The sequence below is a fragment of the Xenopus tropicalis genome, chromosome 5, assembly GCF_000004195.4.
Source record: "Xenopus tropicalis strain Nigerian chromosome 5, UCB_Xtro_10.0, whole genome shotgun sequence".
Taxonomy (NCBI): Eukaryota; Metazoa; Chordata; class Amphibia; order Anura; family Pipidae; genus Xenopus; species Xenopus tropicalis.
The window spans coordinates 58,653,011-58,672,314 of NC_030681.2; the positions used below are offsets into that span (position 1 = coordinate 58,653,011).

A 19,304-nucleotide genomic window follows, 5' to 3' on the forward strand; every position below is an offset into this window, starting at 1 on the left:
AGGGTAAGGCCCCACGAGGTGTATTGTCAGCCCGCGTATAATACTGAGTGTGCATGCACCTGGGCTAATTCATTGCTTCCGTGTGCAGGCACAATTAGAAGATTTTTCAAAAGTAAGGCCTCACCGTTAAGGTGGCCATACACAGGTCCTACGGTAACAATCAGCCTGATTTGTTCCCAGCGCACAGGTGGCCAAATCGGGCCCAGATCCACTCCTTTGATGACCTCGGCAAAGGACCCAGTCTAGCTGTGTATGTCTAGCCTACGTATACCTAGAGATACTGCGCCCTGTATAACTTACAAATAAGCAAGATTATAGTGTGGAATTATCTCTGCACTACTAATCTAATTGTGTTCATTGTTTGCTTTGTTAACCCAGGAAATCAAAAAACCATAGATATTTATTTTTGTGATTAAATCAGTATGCAAAAAGTATGTTCAACACAAGCCATATTTGGTGACCTCTTGTGAAACAAATCAGTATACTGTTGTTTTTTTTGTTTGTTTTTTTTGAAGAGCTGAACTATTAAGTTTTTGAGCAGATGTTTGTATTTGTATTATTTCAAGACTGACAGGGTTTATAACAGTGAAAACATTTCACTTCGTCTGAGTTTCTAAGGAAAAGTTTATGAATTTGAAGGGGCCCGCCCTGTATTAGTGTTTATCACCAAATTACTGGTTGGCTGTTCAACTGGAGACCTGGAAGATGGTCAACCACTTTAAAACACATTTTTTTTTTCTTTTTAACCAGTGCTGTTACATGTTGAATCTGTTTTCCAGATTCTTGCACACAGGCATGTTACATGGGTGCACACTTTTTGCTGTTTCTTAATACAAAAGCACAAAACTTGTTGTTTATCTCTTTGTTCTTTATATTTATTTTAGGATTGGGATTGTTACTTTATTAAACAACTGGGTTGTTTGGGATTCTTATTTATTTTGTCAAATCAAAGCCTATTATTTTTAATACCATTTCACAGGCAAAGCAGGCATAATCTAAAAAATTAATTGAAGAGACAATGCAAGTTTTCATTTTCTAACATTCATTTTTCCCCTGTCTCAATAGAATTGAATTATATAATTTTGACATCTTTAAGGCACTCTGTCAGGAATGTGGCTTTGTTCTTAAGAGGAGATGAACTAATTGGCCAGTCTTTCTCCTCTACAACCAACAGAGCATTACTTCAAGGGTTGCGGAAAGACTCTCAATGAGAGATTTACAGACTGTCTGAAAGACACATTGGACCATGTCAGCCACCTAAGGAGGCCTGAGATACATAGGTATGCAACAAACCTACTAAACATCATAATAAGAACATTAAAAGGATACTGATAAATTGAAGGTAGTCCTGTTATTTGGTAGCATCAGATCTCTAAGCCATCTTAACAACATCACAGCTTGCATTAGCAGTTGAAGTCAGGGTGATACAATTTTATCTGTATGTGTGACATAAATGAAGTTTTGTGCTATTTTTGGTATGTGTATGCCAGCTGATATTTGTGTACCATGCTAAATGCATCATGCCAGGCAGTGTATGCTTCAACAGAAAATGAGGAAGTGAAAAGGAGCTGAGAAAAGATTCCCTTCATTTCCCTTTATTATGCAAACAACTGAAAGCTTTCCTATAGCATAGAACACTTTTACAAGACCCAGTGTTTTGAAAGGTGTATGAGACACCAGAGCCACCAACTCGGCAGCATTGGACTAGAATAACTGACATAGCATGAGCAGACTAAGGTCAAAACCATATATGGTTATAAATAAAGTAGGCAAAATTTGCATTAATATTGTAATTCATAGCCAACAGCTAGCTAGCCATTGATTTGTTGGCTTTTCTTCCTAAATGAGGGTAATTTGCTGTGCTGTATATATTTTCTTTATTGTTTGTTGTCTTTTTATTGCAAAAATGTTATATGGCTGTCCATTCATTTTTAATGCAGGGTGATAGATATTCCTCCTAATATTCCAAAGAAGCACATTCGAATTCAAGATGAAGACAAAGCTATAAAGAAAGAGACGGCAAAGGTAATGGGTACTGGATCAGTATGGGAGCAAGTCTATTGGCTGTCCAGTTCCAGCTGTCTTTAATTGCAGCTTAAGGTTGCTACAATTGTTTCCAGCACAACTTCCAATGCAGTGCTGTGTGTGTGTGTGTGTGTATGTATGTATGTATGTATATCATGCTTCACTTCCTTTGCCCCAGCCTTTAGGCGGGTGGGAGATATTTTCCTTTTTTTTTTTCCAGCCGCCAGCTGGAGTCTTAACAAGGCGATTAATGGCATTGCACCCGTACACTTCTGCTCCCTTTTTGTGTTTGATTTGTGCACCCTGGATAGGTGTCATAGTCCTCTGGGCTTGACCCTAGGACAAGACTTGGTGGTTCTCACCCTAGTTTCGGCAAAGGTGGATCTGCCCGCACATGCTGTTCATTGGCAAAAGCCTTGGACACATGAGCATCGGAGCCCATACCTTCGTGTGAATGTGTATTTATACAGTCATGGCCAAAATTGTTGGCACCCCAGTAATGTTTCCAGAAATCAAGTATTTCTCACAGAAAAGTATTGCAGTAACACATGTTTTGCTATACACATGTTTTATTCCCTTTGTGTGTATTGGAACAGAACAAAAAAGGGAGGAAAAAAAGCAAATTGGACATAATGTCACACAAAACTCCAAAAATGGGCTGGGCAAAATTATTGGCAAATATTGACTATATATAGAGAGAGAGACCATGATGGTGCGCTCCACTAACAGAAACAAAACCTGGGTGCAAGAGCCGTTTGAATCAAAATACTGTAGTATGTAGTAAGTAATGTCAGCACTCACAGGATTTAATAAAAGTAAAAAAAAGTCAGTCTTTATTGAAATATCAAAAGAAGGAACATTGCAAACCTCTTAGTTTCAGTCCCGCACAGGGACCTTCGTCAGGAGGCAAAATAAACCAAGTCCAAACACATCCCACCACCCTGACCTTTTAACCTTTTTACTGCCAGCCATTTTGGTCAAAGCGGAAATTGTATTGCCAGACAGTTTTTTAACGTTTCACTTTAGAGGCCTTTCCTTTGGGGGACTTTTAGTTTACCCAGGAAAACAATATATTGTTTTTTTAGGACAACCTAAGCTTTCAAAATATGGTAGAATTTTTGTGTAATTCCAATTTTGTAACAAGATTTTCCATAAAATAAACACACATACTAGAAAAAGAAATTTATTTTATGCACGAATATACAACTGATTTGGAAAGTCCCATGTCTCCTGAACATGCCAATACCAAATATATATGGTATTAGGAGATTTCTCACTTGTATAGGTCAAAAACTCCCAGCAGTGCATACTTTAGATTTCAAGGACAAAAAGTCCACTAAAGGAAGGTTTATCCCAGAAAATTACACATTTCTGGAAAGAACAGATTCTGGGGAATCCAGAATAGGCACAACTGTCTCTAAACTATCAAGTCGCAGTGCTTTCCTAAAGTTATTGGTTTTTATCAAAATTTGTGAAATTTTTAAAAAATCGCTTCAAAGCTTCCAGTCTATTGTATCCGATCTCCTACAGGTCATAAAGTAACCAAATATAACACCCTAAATATGAATGCCAGGGGTCCACTGAACAGTTTTATGCCCAATATGTATAGGTTTACCTACGTATGTGGCATGTAGGGGCCCCAATGTAAACATACCCCTATATGATCTATCATTTCTGTCATTTCAGCTCCTGCAAAATCAACACATTTACATCCTAAATATATGATCTATCATTTCAGCTCCTGCAAAATCAACACATTTACATCCTTTATGTGGGATAATACTGCAAAAAAGTACACTCACCCCAGAAAGCCATATATTTTTGGAGAGATCACATTAACCGAATCTGTAATGGGTAAACATTTCTTTTTGCTCCAAAGTACCAAGCCATAAAGCTTTCCTAAGTTTGCAGATTTTTATGACATCGCATAAAAATGTTGCAATTTGCTGCATTTATCTCGCACAATTTCTTGCGTACAAAGGCAAATCACCCCAAATAGAAACACCTAAGGTCTACTTAACAGTTTGATGCCCAATATGCATAGATATAGATAGTCTGTAGTATGTACTGACCACAAAATGAAAATAGCGCATATGGATTTCTCACCTGCCAACTTTTGCATACAGAGCCCCCTGTCAACGTATTATGTGCCGTAACACCCCCTAACTATACAGAGACCCCTAGAAAACCATATCGTTTTGGAAAGTACACATTCTGATGAATTTAAAAAGGTAAAGTTATTTTTGTTCACCAAAGTTACACACGGCAGAGTTATACTAAAAACAGATTAAGAACACTTATACAAGGATAAAAATGCAATAAAACCACAGAAATTGTGCAAATTAGTGAAACAACAAAATAAGTCACACGACAGTGTAATTAGTGGTCAGAATATCTGATCCAATGGTCACGCTGTCAAAATAAACTGTTTTTAGGGAAAAGAAACTAAAAACAAAGTAAAATGAAAAAAAAAAAGTTTGTGTATACATGTGTGTACATATGTAAAAGTTGTGTATATAAGTGTGCAAAATGAAAAGAAAAAAAAACAAAAACTGCTAAATTGTGTGCACAGATCACTTGCCTGGTCCTTCTGGCTGCAGTCCAGGGAGGAAGTCAGTGGGCGGCGGTGCTGGAGGAGGAAGCAGGAAGCAGTACAAGCAGCAGACGTGATGCGATCACGTCTGCTGCTTGTAGGGTTGCAGGACCGACATGACAGCCCCCCTGGCTCGTTGCCCACATGCCACTGCTGCAGAGAGAATCCTTTATCCGCAAACGACGTATGAGACACATTGTTGCCAGATAAAGCCTTTTTCTGCCACAACGTATCCCACACATCGTTGGCAGTAAAAAGGTTAAATATCCTCTTCAAGCAAGGTTTTGTTGCCCAGTCTGTGGTTGCCTAGCAACCCTCATAAACAACCCCGTGTCCCAACAAGTCATATAGTAATAAACCATGTGCAAATAAAATTAGTATAACCAGGGGAAAATGGAGCAAGGAACCAAATAAGGGGACTCAGGACAAGGCGCTGACAGAGAGAGGAAAGACAAGAAGCGGGAGGGAAGTGGAGAAGGTGTGTACTCTATCGCAGGGAGCTTCTGACAAGGACATATACGCCGCACACCTACAAGCAAATCTCATAAATAGTGCCACAGTGATATTTACGAAGGTAGCCGCTTCGGTTGGGATAGTGGTGGGTGTGCGCGAAAAGGTGTACCAAGTCTCTATGGCCCGCCGTTGCTAGGCAACACAATCTCAGCTAATCGGTCCAGACTCTTAGGGGTTTAAAACACAAGTTCAGTTAAAAGGAATGCCCCAGAAGCTGTGGGGAAACAGCTTCTGGGGCTAAAAGGTTAAAAAGAAAGAGAAAAAAGAGAAAGGGGGGGAAAAAAAACAATACACTGTTGCCAATGAAGTTGTCAGAGAGAAACCAAGTAGCATGATAAGTCAAGCAGTAGGGGAGAATAGACAAAATCAGGCTGGGATTGGTATATTAGTTACAGAGTATCACACATTATCACAGTGTGTCTGTATGAACATTGTTATCATGTAAGCAGAATCATGGGTTCAAACCAGTATAAGACATATAAAGTAACCCAACATTGAATAGTAGATGGAGGATGAATTACATTTCAATAAGTTCAAATGAAACAACCCAAGGGAAGGGTTTCATTTAGTCCACGTTTTGAGACCGAATCCTGATGGTGTATCCAGCGTAATTCCTTCTGTAGTAAAGTCAAATTTCAGTCACCACCCCTGTCTAAGGGGGGTTGAAAGTCAGTGGCCATACATCGGAAGGAGGGTAGGGTGTGACCCATTTTAAGAAAATGCACATAATATAGTCCACATGGGCATACAATAATATATATCACAAAAGAAGAAGTACATGTTAGCCTGTGATGAATTTTGTATCTCATACCCGTGTGTGGGTGGGGAAAATCCGCACCAGTCAGCTTGCAGCGGCACCTAACACATCCAGGGCATTAGTAGCATCCTGGTTTTAGTGGTATTGATAACCACATTGAACTGTCCTTATCCCGGTCTTTTTAGAAGTCTGTCCAAACTAGTGTGTCTCTGAGGCTCCTGTTGTGTCTATAGCCAAATACCGGATGTGAAGCTTGGTAGAGGGAGAGGTATTCATCCATATTGAGCATTGACCAATTGTTATTTATAGCAGATTTCAGTTTGTTAGATGCTGAACTATATGTGGTGGTGAAGACCAGGGGTGGTTCCTTGGTGTCCTTCTTGGGCCTCCTGTTTATATTTGAGGGACACACACCTCTACACACCCCTCTACACATAAGAGCTTCTTTAAGATAACCTATTGTTTCTCCTACTCCATTTAACTGGAGAAGTCCCAAGCCAGACTTGGATTTCTCACTATTGAGTGCTATTCTGATATCTACTGGGAGCTGCCTATCTAGCAGCCTTCCCATTTTTCCGCTGTTGGGAGGGAGGTGATAGAACTCCAAATTGCAGCTCAGCAGTTAAGTGTGAAGTTTATTAGAGCACAGTTCACATGGCTGTTTGTGTTTTTGAAAAACAGATTTCAATGCAGGATTCTGCTGGAGAAGTACTATTAACTCATGCGTTATCAAAAGTTATAAAAGATAATTTATTATAAGATTACAATTATGTATTTGTACATAGTTGTATTGCATTTTTCTTGAAATTTTATTTTCTGTTTAAGTAGTTTGGGACTGCCCATATTGAGACCTGTGGGTGAGTTATGTTTTAGAGAGACACACATTCTGGCATTATTTTTCTGCTTATCTGCCACAGAATGATGACTCTATGGTGCTGATGATAAAGGACCTAACTGTAGATTCTGCCAGGTTTAATTCTAGGCTATGAGAACCATGTTTTGCCCACCAACAGAAAAGTAAAATTAGAAACAAGTTGATTTGAGTGTGTTTTTAAATTGTGGGAGAGGAAAGCCGCTGTAAGAAAATGCATCCAGGTAAAGCGCTGGTCAGAAAACAAAGTTCTTCAGTCTTACTGCCTTTTGGAGCCAAGGCATGCTTATGCAAGTATGTAAAATTACATTGACAGGGCAGCAAGAACAGTAGCTGCTAGTCTGAAAAGATACTGTATGTGATAGATGCACCATGGCATTGCAGTAAACCTTGGTTCTTGGTTATTCATTGTTTTTGTTGATAAAGTGAAGGAAAGTCCAAACGTGTCATGTGTTCCATTGATAATCTAGCAATCTGATGTTCAAATGTTTGGTTTGACTGATGACTTTTCTTGGCATTTAGGTTGAGAAAAAGAAAAAGAGTAGTTTGTCTGATCAGCGATGTGATGTCCAACACAAAAAAGAGCATAGTAAAGAACGTGTAGACCTCACATGCTCCAGGGAATCCAGCAACTCTCAAAAGAAAGAAAAGCCACAAAAAGAATTAAAGGAGTTTAAAATCTTCAAGGAAGAAAGGTATACTAGTACATTCTTAAATCAAATCCGTGCATTTTTTTCAAGATTAATATAAAGAATGTTTAATTGAAACAATCACAATTGTTTGTCTTACAGCAAAAATGTATTTGTCTTTTACACGGCTTATGGTGGATGAGGACAAAAACTTTGGAATAGCAAGCTTACTGAAAAAAAATGACAAATTGTGTCCTATTGTCCAGGAAACATCAGGAAGTTGGACTTAAGTGCAGTGCATTTCTAGAAATGTGTAAGAATTTTGGTTCATTATGCTTGATTCCGTACTTTTTCAACTCATAACACCCCAGTACAAACAATTACTGATTGCTGCAAACATGTTGCTTTTATTAAGAAATATACAATGTCAATGTTATCATTTTATAAAGAAATTCAGCGAGTTGAATTATTTTTAAATGTTTCTATTTTGTCTAAAAAATGTTTTGTTTATCAAACAGTGATCAGTTGAGCCTCACAGCTCAGTGCAGACAATATACTGCTACAATACTTGATACATTTCTTACCAACTATTTAAACATTTTTTACAGCTGGTTTTGGGATTGTGCTCAGCAGGCCAAATTTTAGAAATGTATCAAATATGAGCAGTTAACCAGTCTGACCTTCCCTGAGCTGCTTCAGGGAGTCATGAGCAGGTGAAAATGTAAACTTTAGTATTGGGAGAATATTCAAGAGAAAATATAAAACAATTGAAAAAAATCTTTATGCTGTACTGTGAAAAAAAGTGTTTGGAAGGCGAACAACTCCTTTATCACAGGCTTTATATAATATGCTGCCTTTTCCCCTCAACAGTGTCTGATTTTTTTTTTTTTAATGCCTGCACCACCATATAGTACTGTCATACCTGGACACAGATCAGGTAGATTTTATTACAATTCAGCATTGTTTGATTTTCAGTTTGTTGGGCAGCCTTTATTGAACCTGCATTCTGCACCATATTCAATGCGTTTTTGGTATTTATACCTGAAAGCAGTATGTAATGTTAAGGAAAGGAGAAAATGTAAGTTTTACAAAAGTAAATTTTGTGCTGGAATGCCACTTTGTTATTAATATTGCTTTGTCAACATTTAATCAAAATCAAATAGAATTTTATTTGTGTCTGTTTCCTCTGTTTGATCTAGAGAAAAGTTTGAGCTTGATAATAAGCATGTCTTTTTTTTTTAAATCTCATATAACTATATTGCTTCCTTTTAAAGCAATGCTCACACTGGCAATTCTGACTGTCCAGGAGTTAAAGCTAGATGGATAATAAAGTTTCCCTTAAACACAGCTCTCCCATGTTCTGAAAATACCATTTGTGACTTAGTAGGCTCAGGTGTTTCTTCCTCCTTTTAGTATTTGCAAAAGATAACCAGCGGATTTCTAATAACTTAATTTCATAAACCTAATGTTTTTATCGGTATGATACTCAAATTATCCTTGTTCTCATTACTACTGTATATTGTTTCTTTACCCTGTTGACTATTTATAAGAATATAGATAAATATATATATAACAATTTATTTGTTTTTGTGCCATTTGTATATTGCAGTAAACGTAAAAAGGATTTGGGACCACCACATTCTCCTTCATCTGGTAGTTCTCACGAAGAAAAATATTTAAAGAAAGAGAGTGAGGAAATGTTTAAAGACCCTCCAGAGGCCAAAGAATATTCTGGATTTGCAGGAATTGGCAGGACTAGAGGGACATTGGTAAGTAAATAAAATATGTAAATGTAAAATGATTCAGTTAAAAAAGGTTGACATTTCACAGAAATAGAGCACATAAAAGAGTGAATTCTTATGTTTAATCATCAGACAAATTCATATTGAGCCGCCCATCAAGAAATGAAGTATTATGTAATATTTAAGTTATAATTAATTATATTTTTTTTCCATAATAAAAGAAAATGTTGTTCTATGCAACTTCACAATATACATTCATTTAAAAATCTCAATAGTTTTAAAGTAAATTGCAACTATAATTGCAATTGAAAGCAGCATTCTGTTCTATAGGACTGAACAATGTAATAGTAGTCATGTCTCCTCCAGGTCTATTTATCAGCTGGCAACATTGTCTTTAGAAGTCAGACCCAGGAGTTCAAAGAATTTTAACAGGTACATTTACATATCAAGCATTTATAAAGTGCCAACATATTCCCCAGTGCTGTATGATAAATTGGTGCATACATTGAACATACAGATTTACATTTAAAAAAAAAAACTAGTAGCTGATACAAGAGTTAAAGAGGGCCCAGCCCAACAGAGCTTAGATCTAAAAGCCATAACTGAAGCCAGAGACAATTTGTAATTTATATTGGAAAGTTGCGTAGGATTTTCTTTTACTATAAATGTGTTTTTGTCACTTTGCAACCTTTTGGGAACTGCGGAGACCATTTGCTGTTGTGTGGAAAGTGAAACAGGCCAGTTTAGCTCTCCGATAAAGCCAGGCCCGGATTTGTGGAAAGGCCACAAAGGCCCGGGCCTAGGGCGGCACAAGTTTAGGGGCGGCATGCCGCCCCGCCGCAACAGTTTTTTTAAATTTGGCTCCCATACGGAGCAGTCGGGACCTCTCCCCACTGCTCCGTATGGGAGTTTAAATGTACGTTTGCGCATGCGCATTGATCGCGCATGCGCACTGGGGGGAGAGGGCGCCGCGCAATTGCACATGCACACTCGTGGGGGGGGCAGGGGCGGCCTCGGAGCGCCGACAAGTTAAATCCGGCCCTGGATAAAGCAAGGCCTTCCCTGAAAAGCGTCACCTGGGTGGCCCCATATGTTGCTTAAAACCTTTATATATCATTTAACATTTTTGGTGCCTTTCCAGATGTGCAAGCTACCCATTCCATGTGCACTTATGCACCCCTATACCATCATGTATGCTGGCTTTTAAAATGTGAGCGGATAACAAACAAGACAGTCCTTCCCCTTTTTAGCCCAGAGGATGCAGCATCCATATTTTCAAAAAAATAATTTAAAATTTTGATTTGTCAGACAACGGACATTTTCCCACTTTGCCTCAGTCCATCTTAAATGAGCTTTTGCCCAGAGAAGGTGGTGGTGTTACTAGATATATTTTTTTATACTGGTAATGTTTTAACTTGCATTTATAGATGTAGTGGCAGAGACATTTTTTATTTTTTACAGAATCATGTCTGTTGCAGTGCTGCCTGAAGGCCCAAAGATCACGGCCATCCAGATATTGGCTTTAGACTTTGTCCCTTGCATACATAGATTTCTCTCGATCATTTTATAATACAGGGACAGGACCTATTATACAGAATGCTTGGGACCTGGTGTTTTCCGGATAAGGGATCTTTTCATAATTTGGATCTCCATATCTGAAGTCTGCTAAAAAATCATTTAATATTGAATAAACCCAATGTGATTGTTTTGCCTCCAATAAGGATGGATTATATCTTAGTTGGGATCAAGTAGAAGTTATTATTTTCATAATTACAGAGAAAAGGGAAATCATTTTCAAATATTAGAATTATTTGCTTATAATGGAGTCTATGGGAGATGGCCTTCCCGTAATTCTGAACTTTCTGGATAATCGGTTTCCGGATAACTGATCCCATATCTGTATTATGTAATCTAGATTGTGAAATCCCTACTTTTTTTTTTTTTTTTTGCTAAAAAGGTTTGCAATTTTACATTGAGAAACAGAATTGATAAATTATTGCAATATTTTCCCGTGCAGTGTTTCACAGAGTTAGGCACCCCACCCCAACATTACTTCTGCGGACCCAAGCGTCCCTGGATTGTTCTTTTTAGCATCACACAATTTTCCAGTGTTTTGTTGCACTTGTCCCAATATTTTTGACACATGTTGCTGACATCAAATTCAGAATTGGCATAAATTTTTCAGAAAACAATAAAGTTTATTTGTTTCAACCCTATATTGTCTTTGTGTTGTACATAAAGACCCAAAAGGAGTCATTGTTCCTCATGTTTGAGAGAATTAGGATGCAAATTGAATCTTATACTCTGTATGGCTTTGGTCCATTTCATTTTTTTTTTTACCACATCTTGTAGGGATGAAAGCAATGTTCTTTTCCAAGCAGCTGCTAATAGAGTTCTCACTACTGTTAATATATGTACATGCTAGTATGTTGCTAGTACTTTCTAGTCGTTGTGATTAGGGGTTGTTGATTGGGGCCTGCTTTTACGAGAAGATATTTGGGGTCTGGTAGAACTTGTACATCAATAATTTGTGACAGCATATCTGTGATCATGTCCCAGAATCGTAAATGGTCTGGGTCTCAAAAAAAAAAAAAGCCTTCCGTTGCACAGTTGTCTGTAACTGTGGTCGCTGAGTCAGGGAAGGTTGCATATAATTGTTCTGGTTTCATGTACTATTTATCATCTGTCGGCATAGTGTTGAGGTTCCTTTTCTCAACCATCATGTAGGTGAATTTAAATTTTGTTGTACAGAAGCAAAATTAAGCTTGGGGAGTGGTCAGTTTAGGTACTAGGGAGTATATTTAAATATCTAAAATGCTGTCAGTTTAGTAAGTTCCTCAAACTGTGGTAGTGCTGGTCACAAAACTATTTAAAGCGAGTCTGAAATCCACCTGTCCCCTGTCAGGCGGGTTGTTTATATATGGTGCCAGTTCAGTACTAATGTTACCCTCCCTAGGAGTGATCAGTCAAGAAAAATCACATCAAGTTCAAGGTATATAATACTCCAGAGGATCTCAAAGAACCCTTGGCTAACATTTAAAGGACAAGGAAAGGCTAAGTCACTTGGGGGTGCCAAAATGTAAGGCACCCCCAAGTGACTTTAATCGCTTACCTTGTACATGATACACACAGCAACCTAAACTAAAATAATATGTACAAATTATGAGTTGGATCTGTAGACCCACTCGAGAACCAATGTACAAAATAGACAAAGCAACTCCCCAGCAAATGAGAAGGTAAAAAAAAATATTCGTAATCAAGAGTATCCCGTCGCGATTTTTCGTAATTGTTGCAATTTGTATATTCATACCAGTCCCTGCCCCAGGGGGCAAACTGAATCAATCTAAAAGGGAAGATGTCTTTAAGTGTTTTCTTGGCTGTGTGAAAAAAAGAGAAAAATTTGAAAATTACTGTCCTCATTATCCAGTTTACACCCCCTGCTATAGTGTCAAATACTCTCTTGATAATTTTTTTTATTTAAAGGGGTAGTTCACCTTTAAGATAATTTTTAATATCTTATAGAATGGCCAATTCTATGCAACTTTTCAATTCGTCTTCATGTTTTATCTTTTATAGTTTTTGAGTTATTTGCGACCTTCTTCTGCCTCTTTCCAGTTTCAGGTGGGGGTCACTGACCCCAGCAGCCAAAAAACTATTTGCTTTTTGAGGTTACAATTGTATTGTTACTGTTACTTTTTATTAGTTATCTTACTATTCATATATAAATCACTCTCTCAAACCACTCCCAGGTTACTAAGGTACATTGGACCCTAGCAACCAGATAACCAAGACAGCTGCAGAACAAAAAGTATATAATTAAAAACTACCAATAATAAAAAAAAATAGAAACCAATTGCAGATTGTCGCAGATTGTCTCAGACTCTCTACACCATACTAAAAGTTAACTCAAATGTGTATAATATCCCCCTCCCATCCCTTTAAAAAATAATTTGCTAATGCTATTAGCTTTTTATATTAGCTTGTCTCTTAAAGGTGGGTAAAGGTGCAAGTGCCATCCAGTCATTCCTTGCATTGGAAGAAGCACACTTCTGTACTCCAGTTTTTGGCAGAGAACCCAGAATACTCAACACCTGCACTTAGATACAATTGTAACTAATAAGCTCAACAGGTCTCTTGGGGTAACGGAGACTTGCTTCTTAAAGGGCAATTTCACCTTTATTAGCAAAACTGTTATAACATAAAACTAGACCCCAGAAATGTGTTCAAACCTTACATACCTAACTTTAAACTCATAATATGTCATATATGGTAGTGTTTCACTATTCCTTAGTATTGCACCTAAGGAAGGGGGGTGTTCGCCCCAAAAGTTAATGCTACATTTCTGCTGAAATAAATGGCTTAAAGACATTTACCGGAGTACAGATGTGTGCTTCTTCCAATACAAGGTATGAACGGTGCAAGTTTTGGCAAAAACAAACTGTTATGTTTATTGCATACACTAAGGGGCAGATTTACTAATCCACGAATCCGAATCCCGAATGGGGAAAAAAACGGATTGGAAACTAACATTTTGCGACTTTTTCGTATTTTTTGCGATTTTTCTCGTCGTCGCGACTTTTTCGCGAATTATCGCCGATACAACTTTTTCTCTAATTGTTGCGACTTTTTCGCATTGAGCGCTCATAAACGGCGGGCAAACCTTTCTGACTTTGCATGATTTTGGAAGCCTCCCATAGGACTCAATGGCACTCTGCAGCTCCAACCTGGCCCAAGGAAAGTCACGATACTGAAGCTTGAATGAATCCGAAACTTTCGTACTCGGCGCGACAGTACGATTATTTCGCGACGGCGACGGAAAAGTCGTAACGGCGACGAAAAAAATCGCAAAATTACGATCCTTACGGAAAACGCATTGACTATTTTCGGACGTTCATGGATTAGTAAATGTGCCCCATAGAATATGAGCATAGATATTTCTTCTTTAGCAGCAAATGTTTAGGTTAAGAAGAACCCAAACTTCATATGTTACTGGATTTGGTGCATTCTTCAGACATGTTTTATTCTGGGTCCTATTAGGGTGGGTCTGTGTAAAGAACATTGTCCTAACTAACCTTAAGAATCTGTTTTGCTGGCAAGTGTATGTTGGACATAGCCAGCATATTTGCTTATGTTTACAATATTAATGTAAAATATCAAACTGTATGTATAAGCTGCTTATTAATGCTAATAGAACACACTGAAAGAGCAAAGACAAATAGAAAGCAATTTTTGCCATGTCTAAAGTGATCACTTTACCAACTAAACCAATTGTTTAGCAGTTCCGCATTAGAGGCAGAGCCCGTGCTCGAGGGGTGTTTGCTGGAGCATGTACTGGTACTGTGAATACAACCACAACTTTCCAGAAACGGCCTAAAGAAGAAGAGTGGGACCCAGAATATACTCCTAAAAGCAAGAAGTATTTCCTGGTGGGTGCTGAAGTTTCTTTGAATGACTGGGTTTCACAAAAAACACCAGCAAAAATATTTTCCCATTCAGTCTAGTAAAATAGCATGGGGTAAATATATTTTTTATTAATAATGCATTACTTTTATATGTAGATTTCGTAATGATCAAAAAGATGTATTAAGTTTAGTCTTTGTGCGTCAGACCCACAGCAGTGATAATGATAATAATTACTGTTTTCTAGTATGTTTTTATAAATGTACTGTACTGCAGCTTGGTTAGCTCTGTCTGCCCAGCTTAAATGATAGGGGAGATATAAGGAAGCTTAGCTGAAGCCAAAAAAATACCAAAAAAATAATTTCCTGCTGTGCTGACAGGGGAGCTGCTGCCATGAGGCGAGTTGAGAAACTCCTTCCTACTGTATTCCTTAGGCTAGGAGCCAAAAGGCCCCTGGTTAGCTCTGTTGGCAGGGAACTCCTTCCTACTGTATTTCTTTTTTTTTTTTTATCACATGGCACTATGTATACAGGTATTTACATGTATTTATTACTTTGCTTGTCACTTTATTATTCACTTTATTATTAAGCTTTTCCTCCCTATGTGTACTTTTCTAAAATTTGGATGGTGCTGCATATAAAGCTGCGCTATAAAGCCATACATACACACAGATAAATCCATTTGTGTGTTTCCCTGTTTACTTTAAACAACAAAAAGACATATTTTTTATTTTAATTGCAAAAAAATCTATGTTCGGCACAAGCCCCATTCATTGAACTCATGTTGAATATATTTCATCTTTTAAGTGCACTATAGTAATAATGAATGTTGTGAATCTATAGATAAAGCAATGGGCAAATCGTAATTATTGTGGAACAAGCAGTGATATCAGCGATAACTCAAAAGAAACAAATATAACGCCACCAAGTGCCAGTTACCCCTGCAATGACACAAATTGCTAGTCACACCACTATTACTTTACTCATTGATAAATAACTGCAGAGGTACACTGGTGGTTCTAGCAAAACTCCATTATCTCCTTCTGGTAGCTGGTGCTCACTTTAAGTATTTACAACACAATAAGAAAAAAATGGTATGCATGTGCACCAGTTTCTTTGAGAAGTTAAATAGTGCACGAATGGTGTTTTGAGCATGTACAAACCGGATTCCAAAAAAGTTGGGACACTAAACAAATTGTGAATAAAAACTGAACGCAATGATGTGGAGGTGCCAAGTTCTAATATTTTATTCAGAATAGAACATAAATCACGGAACAAAAGTTTAAACTGAGAAAATGTACCATTTTAAGGGAAAAATATGTTGATTCAGAATTTCATGGTGTCAACAAATCCCAAAAAAGTTGGGACAAGGCCATTTTCACCACTGTGTGGCATCTCCCCTTCTTCTTACAACACTCAACAGACGTCTGGGGACCGAGGAGACCAGTTTCTCAAGTTTAGGAATATGAATGCTCTCCTATTCTTGTCTAATACAGGCCTTTAACTGTTCAATCGTCTTGGGCCTTCTTTGTCGCACCTTCCTCTTTATGATGCGCCAAATGTTCTCTATAGGTGAAAGATCTGGACTGCAGACTGGCCATTTCAGTACCCGGATCCTTCTCCTACGCAGCCATGATGTTGTGATTGATGCAGAATGTGGTCTGGCATTATCTTGTTGAAAAATGCAGGGTCTTCCCTGAAAGAGATGACGTCTGGATGGGAGCATATGTTGTTCTAGAACCTGAATATATTTTTCTGCATTGATGCTGCCTTTCCAGACATGCAAGCTGCCCATGCCACACGCACTCATGCAACCCCATACCATCAGAGATGCAGGCTTCTGAACTGAGCGTTGATAACAACTTGGGTTGTCCTTGTCCTCTTTGGTCCGGATGACATGGCGTCCCAGATTTCCAAAAAGAACTTTGAATCGTGACTCGTCTGACCACAGAACAGTCTTCCATTTTGCCACACTCCATTTTAAATGATCCCTGGCCCAGTGAAAATGCCTGAGCTTGTGGATCTTGCTTAGAAATGGCTTCTTCTTTGCACTGTAGAGTTTCAGCTGGCAACGGCGGATGGCACGGTGGATTGTGTTCACTGACAATGGTTTCTGGAAGTATTCCTGAGCCCATTCTGTGATTTCCTTTACAGTAGCATTCCTGTTTGTGGTGCAGTGTCGTTTAAGGGCCCAGACATCACGGGCATCCAGTATTTTTTGGATTTACGGCCTTGGCCCTTACGGACAGAGATTGTTCCAGATTCTCTGAATCTTCGGATGATGTTATGCACAGTTGATGATGATAGATGCAAAATCTTTGCAATTTTTCGCTGGGTAACACCTTTTTGATATTGCTCCACTATCTTTCTGCGCAACATAGTGGGAATTGGTGATCCTCTACCCATCTTGGCTTCTGAGAGACACTGCCACTCTGAGAAGCTCTTTTTATACCCAATCATGTTGCCAATTGACCTAATTAGTGTTATTTGGTGTTCCAGCTCTTCGTTATGCTCAAATTTACTTTTTCCAGCCTCTTATTGCTACTTGTCCCAACTTTTTTGGGATTTGTTGACACCATGAAATTCTGAATCAACATATTTTTCCCTTAAAATGGTACATTTTCTCAGTTTAAACTTTTGTTCCGTGATTTATGTTCTATTCTGAATAAAATATTAGAAGTTGGCACCTCCACATCATTGCGTTCAGTTTTTATTCACAATTTGTTTAGTGTCCCAACTTTTTTGGAATCCGGTTTGTACTATATCAGGCTTCTCTGCTCTTGTGCATGATCTCTGCTGCAGATTGTATACAAGCTGTCCTGGTTCTTTCTCCTCTACCTACTGACATTGATGTTGAGAAGCTAGTTTAATTATTTTTGCTCTAAAGAGTGTGGACAAGTAATCATTTGTGTCATTGAGGTGGTGATAGACACTTAGTGGAGCTATGTTTTCATTTGCTCATTTTCATCAGTTGCTTATTTTGATATGTTAAACAGATAAGCAATGGTAAAATATACAGTGGAGGAAATAATTATTTGACCCCTCACTGATTTTGTAAGTTTGTCCAATGACAAAGAAATGAAAATTGTCAGAACAGTATCATTTCAATGGTAGGTTTATTTTAACAGTGGCAGATAGCACATCAAAAGGAAAATCGAAAAAATAACTTTAAATAAAAGATAGCAACTGATTTGCATTTCATTGAGTGAAATAAGTTTTTGAACCCTCTAACAAAAAAAGACTTAATACTTAGTGGAAAAACCCTTGTTTGCAAGCACAGAGGTCAAACGTTTCTTTTAATTGATGACCAAGTTTGCGCACATTTTAGGAGGAATGTTGGTCCACTCCTCTTTGCAGATCATCTCTAAATCCCTAAGGTTTCGAGGCTGTCTCTGTGCAACTCTGAGCTTGAGCTCCCTCCATAGGTTTTCTATTGGATTAAGGTCCGGAGACTGACTAGGCCACTCCATGACCTTAATGTGCTTCTTCTTGAGCCACTCCTTTGTTGCCTTTGCTGTATGTTTTGGGTCATTGTCGTGCTGGAACACCCATCCATGACCCATTTTCAGTTTCCTGGCAGAGGGAAGGAGGTTGTCGTTCAGGATTTCACGATACATGGCTCCGTCCATTTTCCCGTTAATGCGAATAAGTTGTCCTGTGCCCTTAGCAGAAAAACACCCCCAAAGCAAAATGTTTCCACCCCCATGCTTGACGGTGGGGACGGTGTTTTGGGGGTCATAGGCAGCATTTTTCTTCCTCCAAACACAGCAAGTTGAGTTAATGCCAAAGAGCTCTATTTTGGTCTCATCAGACCACAGCACCTTCTCCCAGTCACTCACAGAATCATTCAGGTGTTCATTGGCAAACTTCAGACGGGCCTGCACATGTGCCTTCTTGAGCAGGGGGACCTTGCGAGCCCTGCAGGATTTTAATCCATTGCGGTGTAATGTGTTTCCAATGGTTTTCTTGGTGACTGTGGTCCCTGCTAATTTGAGGTCATTAACTAACTCCTCCCGTGTAGGTCTAGGATGCTTTTTCACCTTTCTCAGAATCATTGACACCCCACGAGGTGAGATCTTGCGTGGAGCCCCAGAGCGAGGTCGATTGATGGTCATTTTGTGCTCCTTCCATTTTCGAACAATCGCACCAACAGTTGTCACCTTCTCTCCCAGCTTCTTGCTAATGGTTTTGTAGCCCATTCCAGCCTTGTGCAGGTCTACAATTTTGTCTCTGACATCCTTGGACAGCTCTTTGGTCTTTCCCATGTTGGAGAGTTTGGAGTCTGCTTGATTGATTGATTCTGTGGACAGGTGTCTTTTATACAGGTGACTAGTTAAGACAGGTGTCCTTAATGAGGTTGACTAATTGAGTAGAAGTGTCTAACCACTCTGTGGGAGCCAGAACTCTTAATGGTTGGTAGGGGTTCAAAAACTTATTTCACTCAATGAAATGCAAATCAGTTGCTATCTTTTATTTAAAGTTATTTTTTCGATTTTCCTTTTGATGTGCTATCTGCCACTGTTAAAATAAACCTACCATTGAAATGATACTGTTCTGACAATTTTCATTTCTTTGTCATTGGACAAACTTACAAAATCAGTGAGGGGTCAAATAATTAATCCTCCACTCTAGTGAATAAAGTACCCCCCTTTTGTAAAATATAAACATATTATGTCACCAAGGAGTTCCATGACCATATACCATATGCTTTTATAAAGGTCATGGAACTCCAAGGTGACTTATTATAACATCATATTTTTCAACAGGGGGTACTT

The 19,304-nt window shown here is 38.4% G+C and overlaps 1 protein-coding gene across 15 annotated transcripts in view; it reads left to right on the forward strand.

Moving 5' to 3' along the window:
• bclaf1 (BCL2 associated transcription factor 1) overlaps window positions 1-19,304 on the forward strand; it is a 50,666-nt gene that overhangs the window by 27,933 nt on the left and 3,429 nt on the right. For 4 of the 15 annotated variants that reach the window (XM_012962699.2, XM_012962701.2, XM_012962698.2 and 1 more), the window contains 5 exons: window positions 1,175-1,280; window positions 1,941-2,025; window positions 7,282-7,454; window positions 8,998-9,157; window positions 14,407-14,556. In XM_012962699.2, the coding sequence (XP_012818153.1) occupies window positions 1,175-1,280; window positions 1,941-2,025; window positions 7,282-7,454; window positions 8,998-9,157; window positions 14,407-14,556 (674 nt within the window). 15 annotated transcript variants of the gene reach the window in all.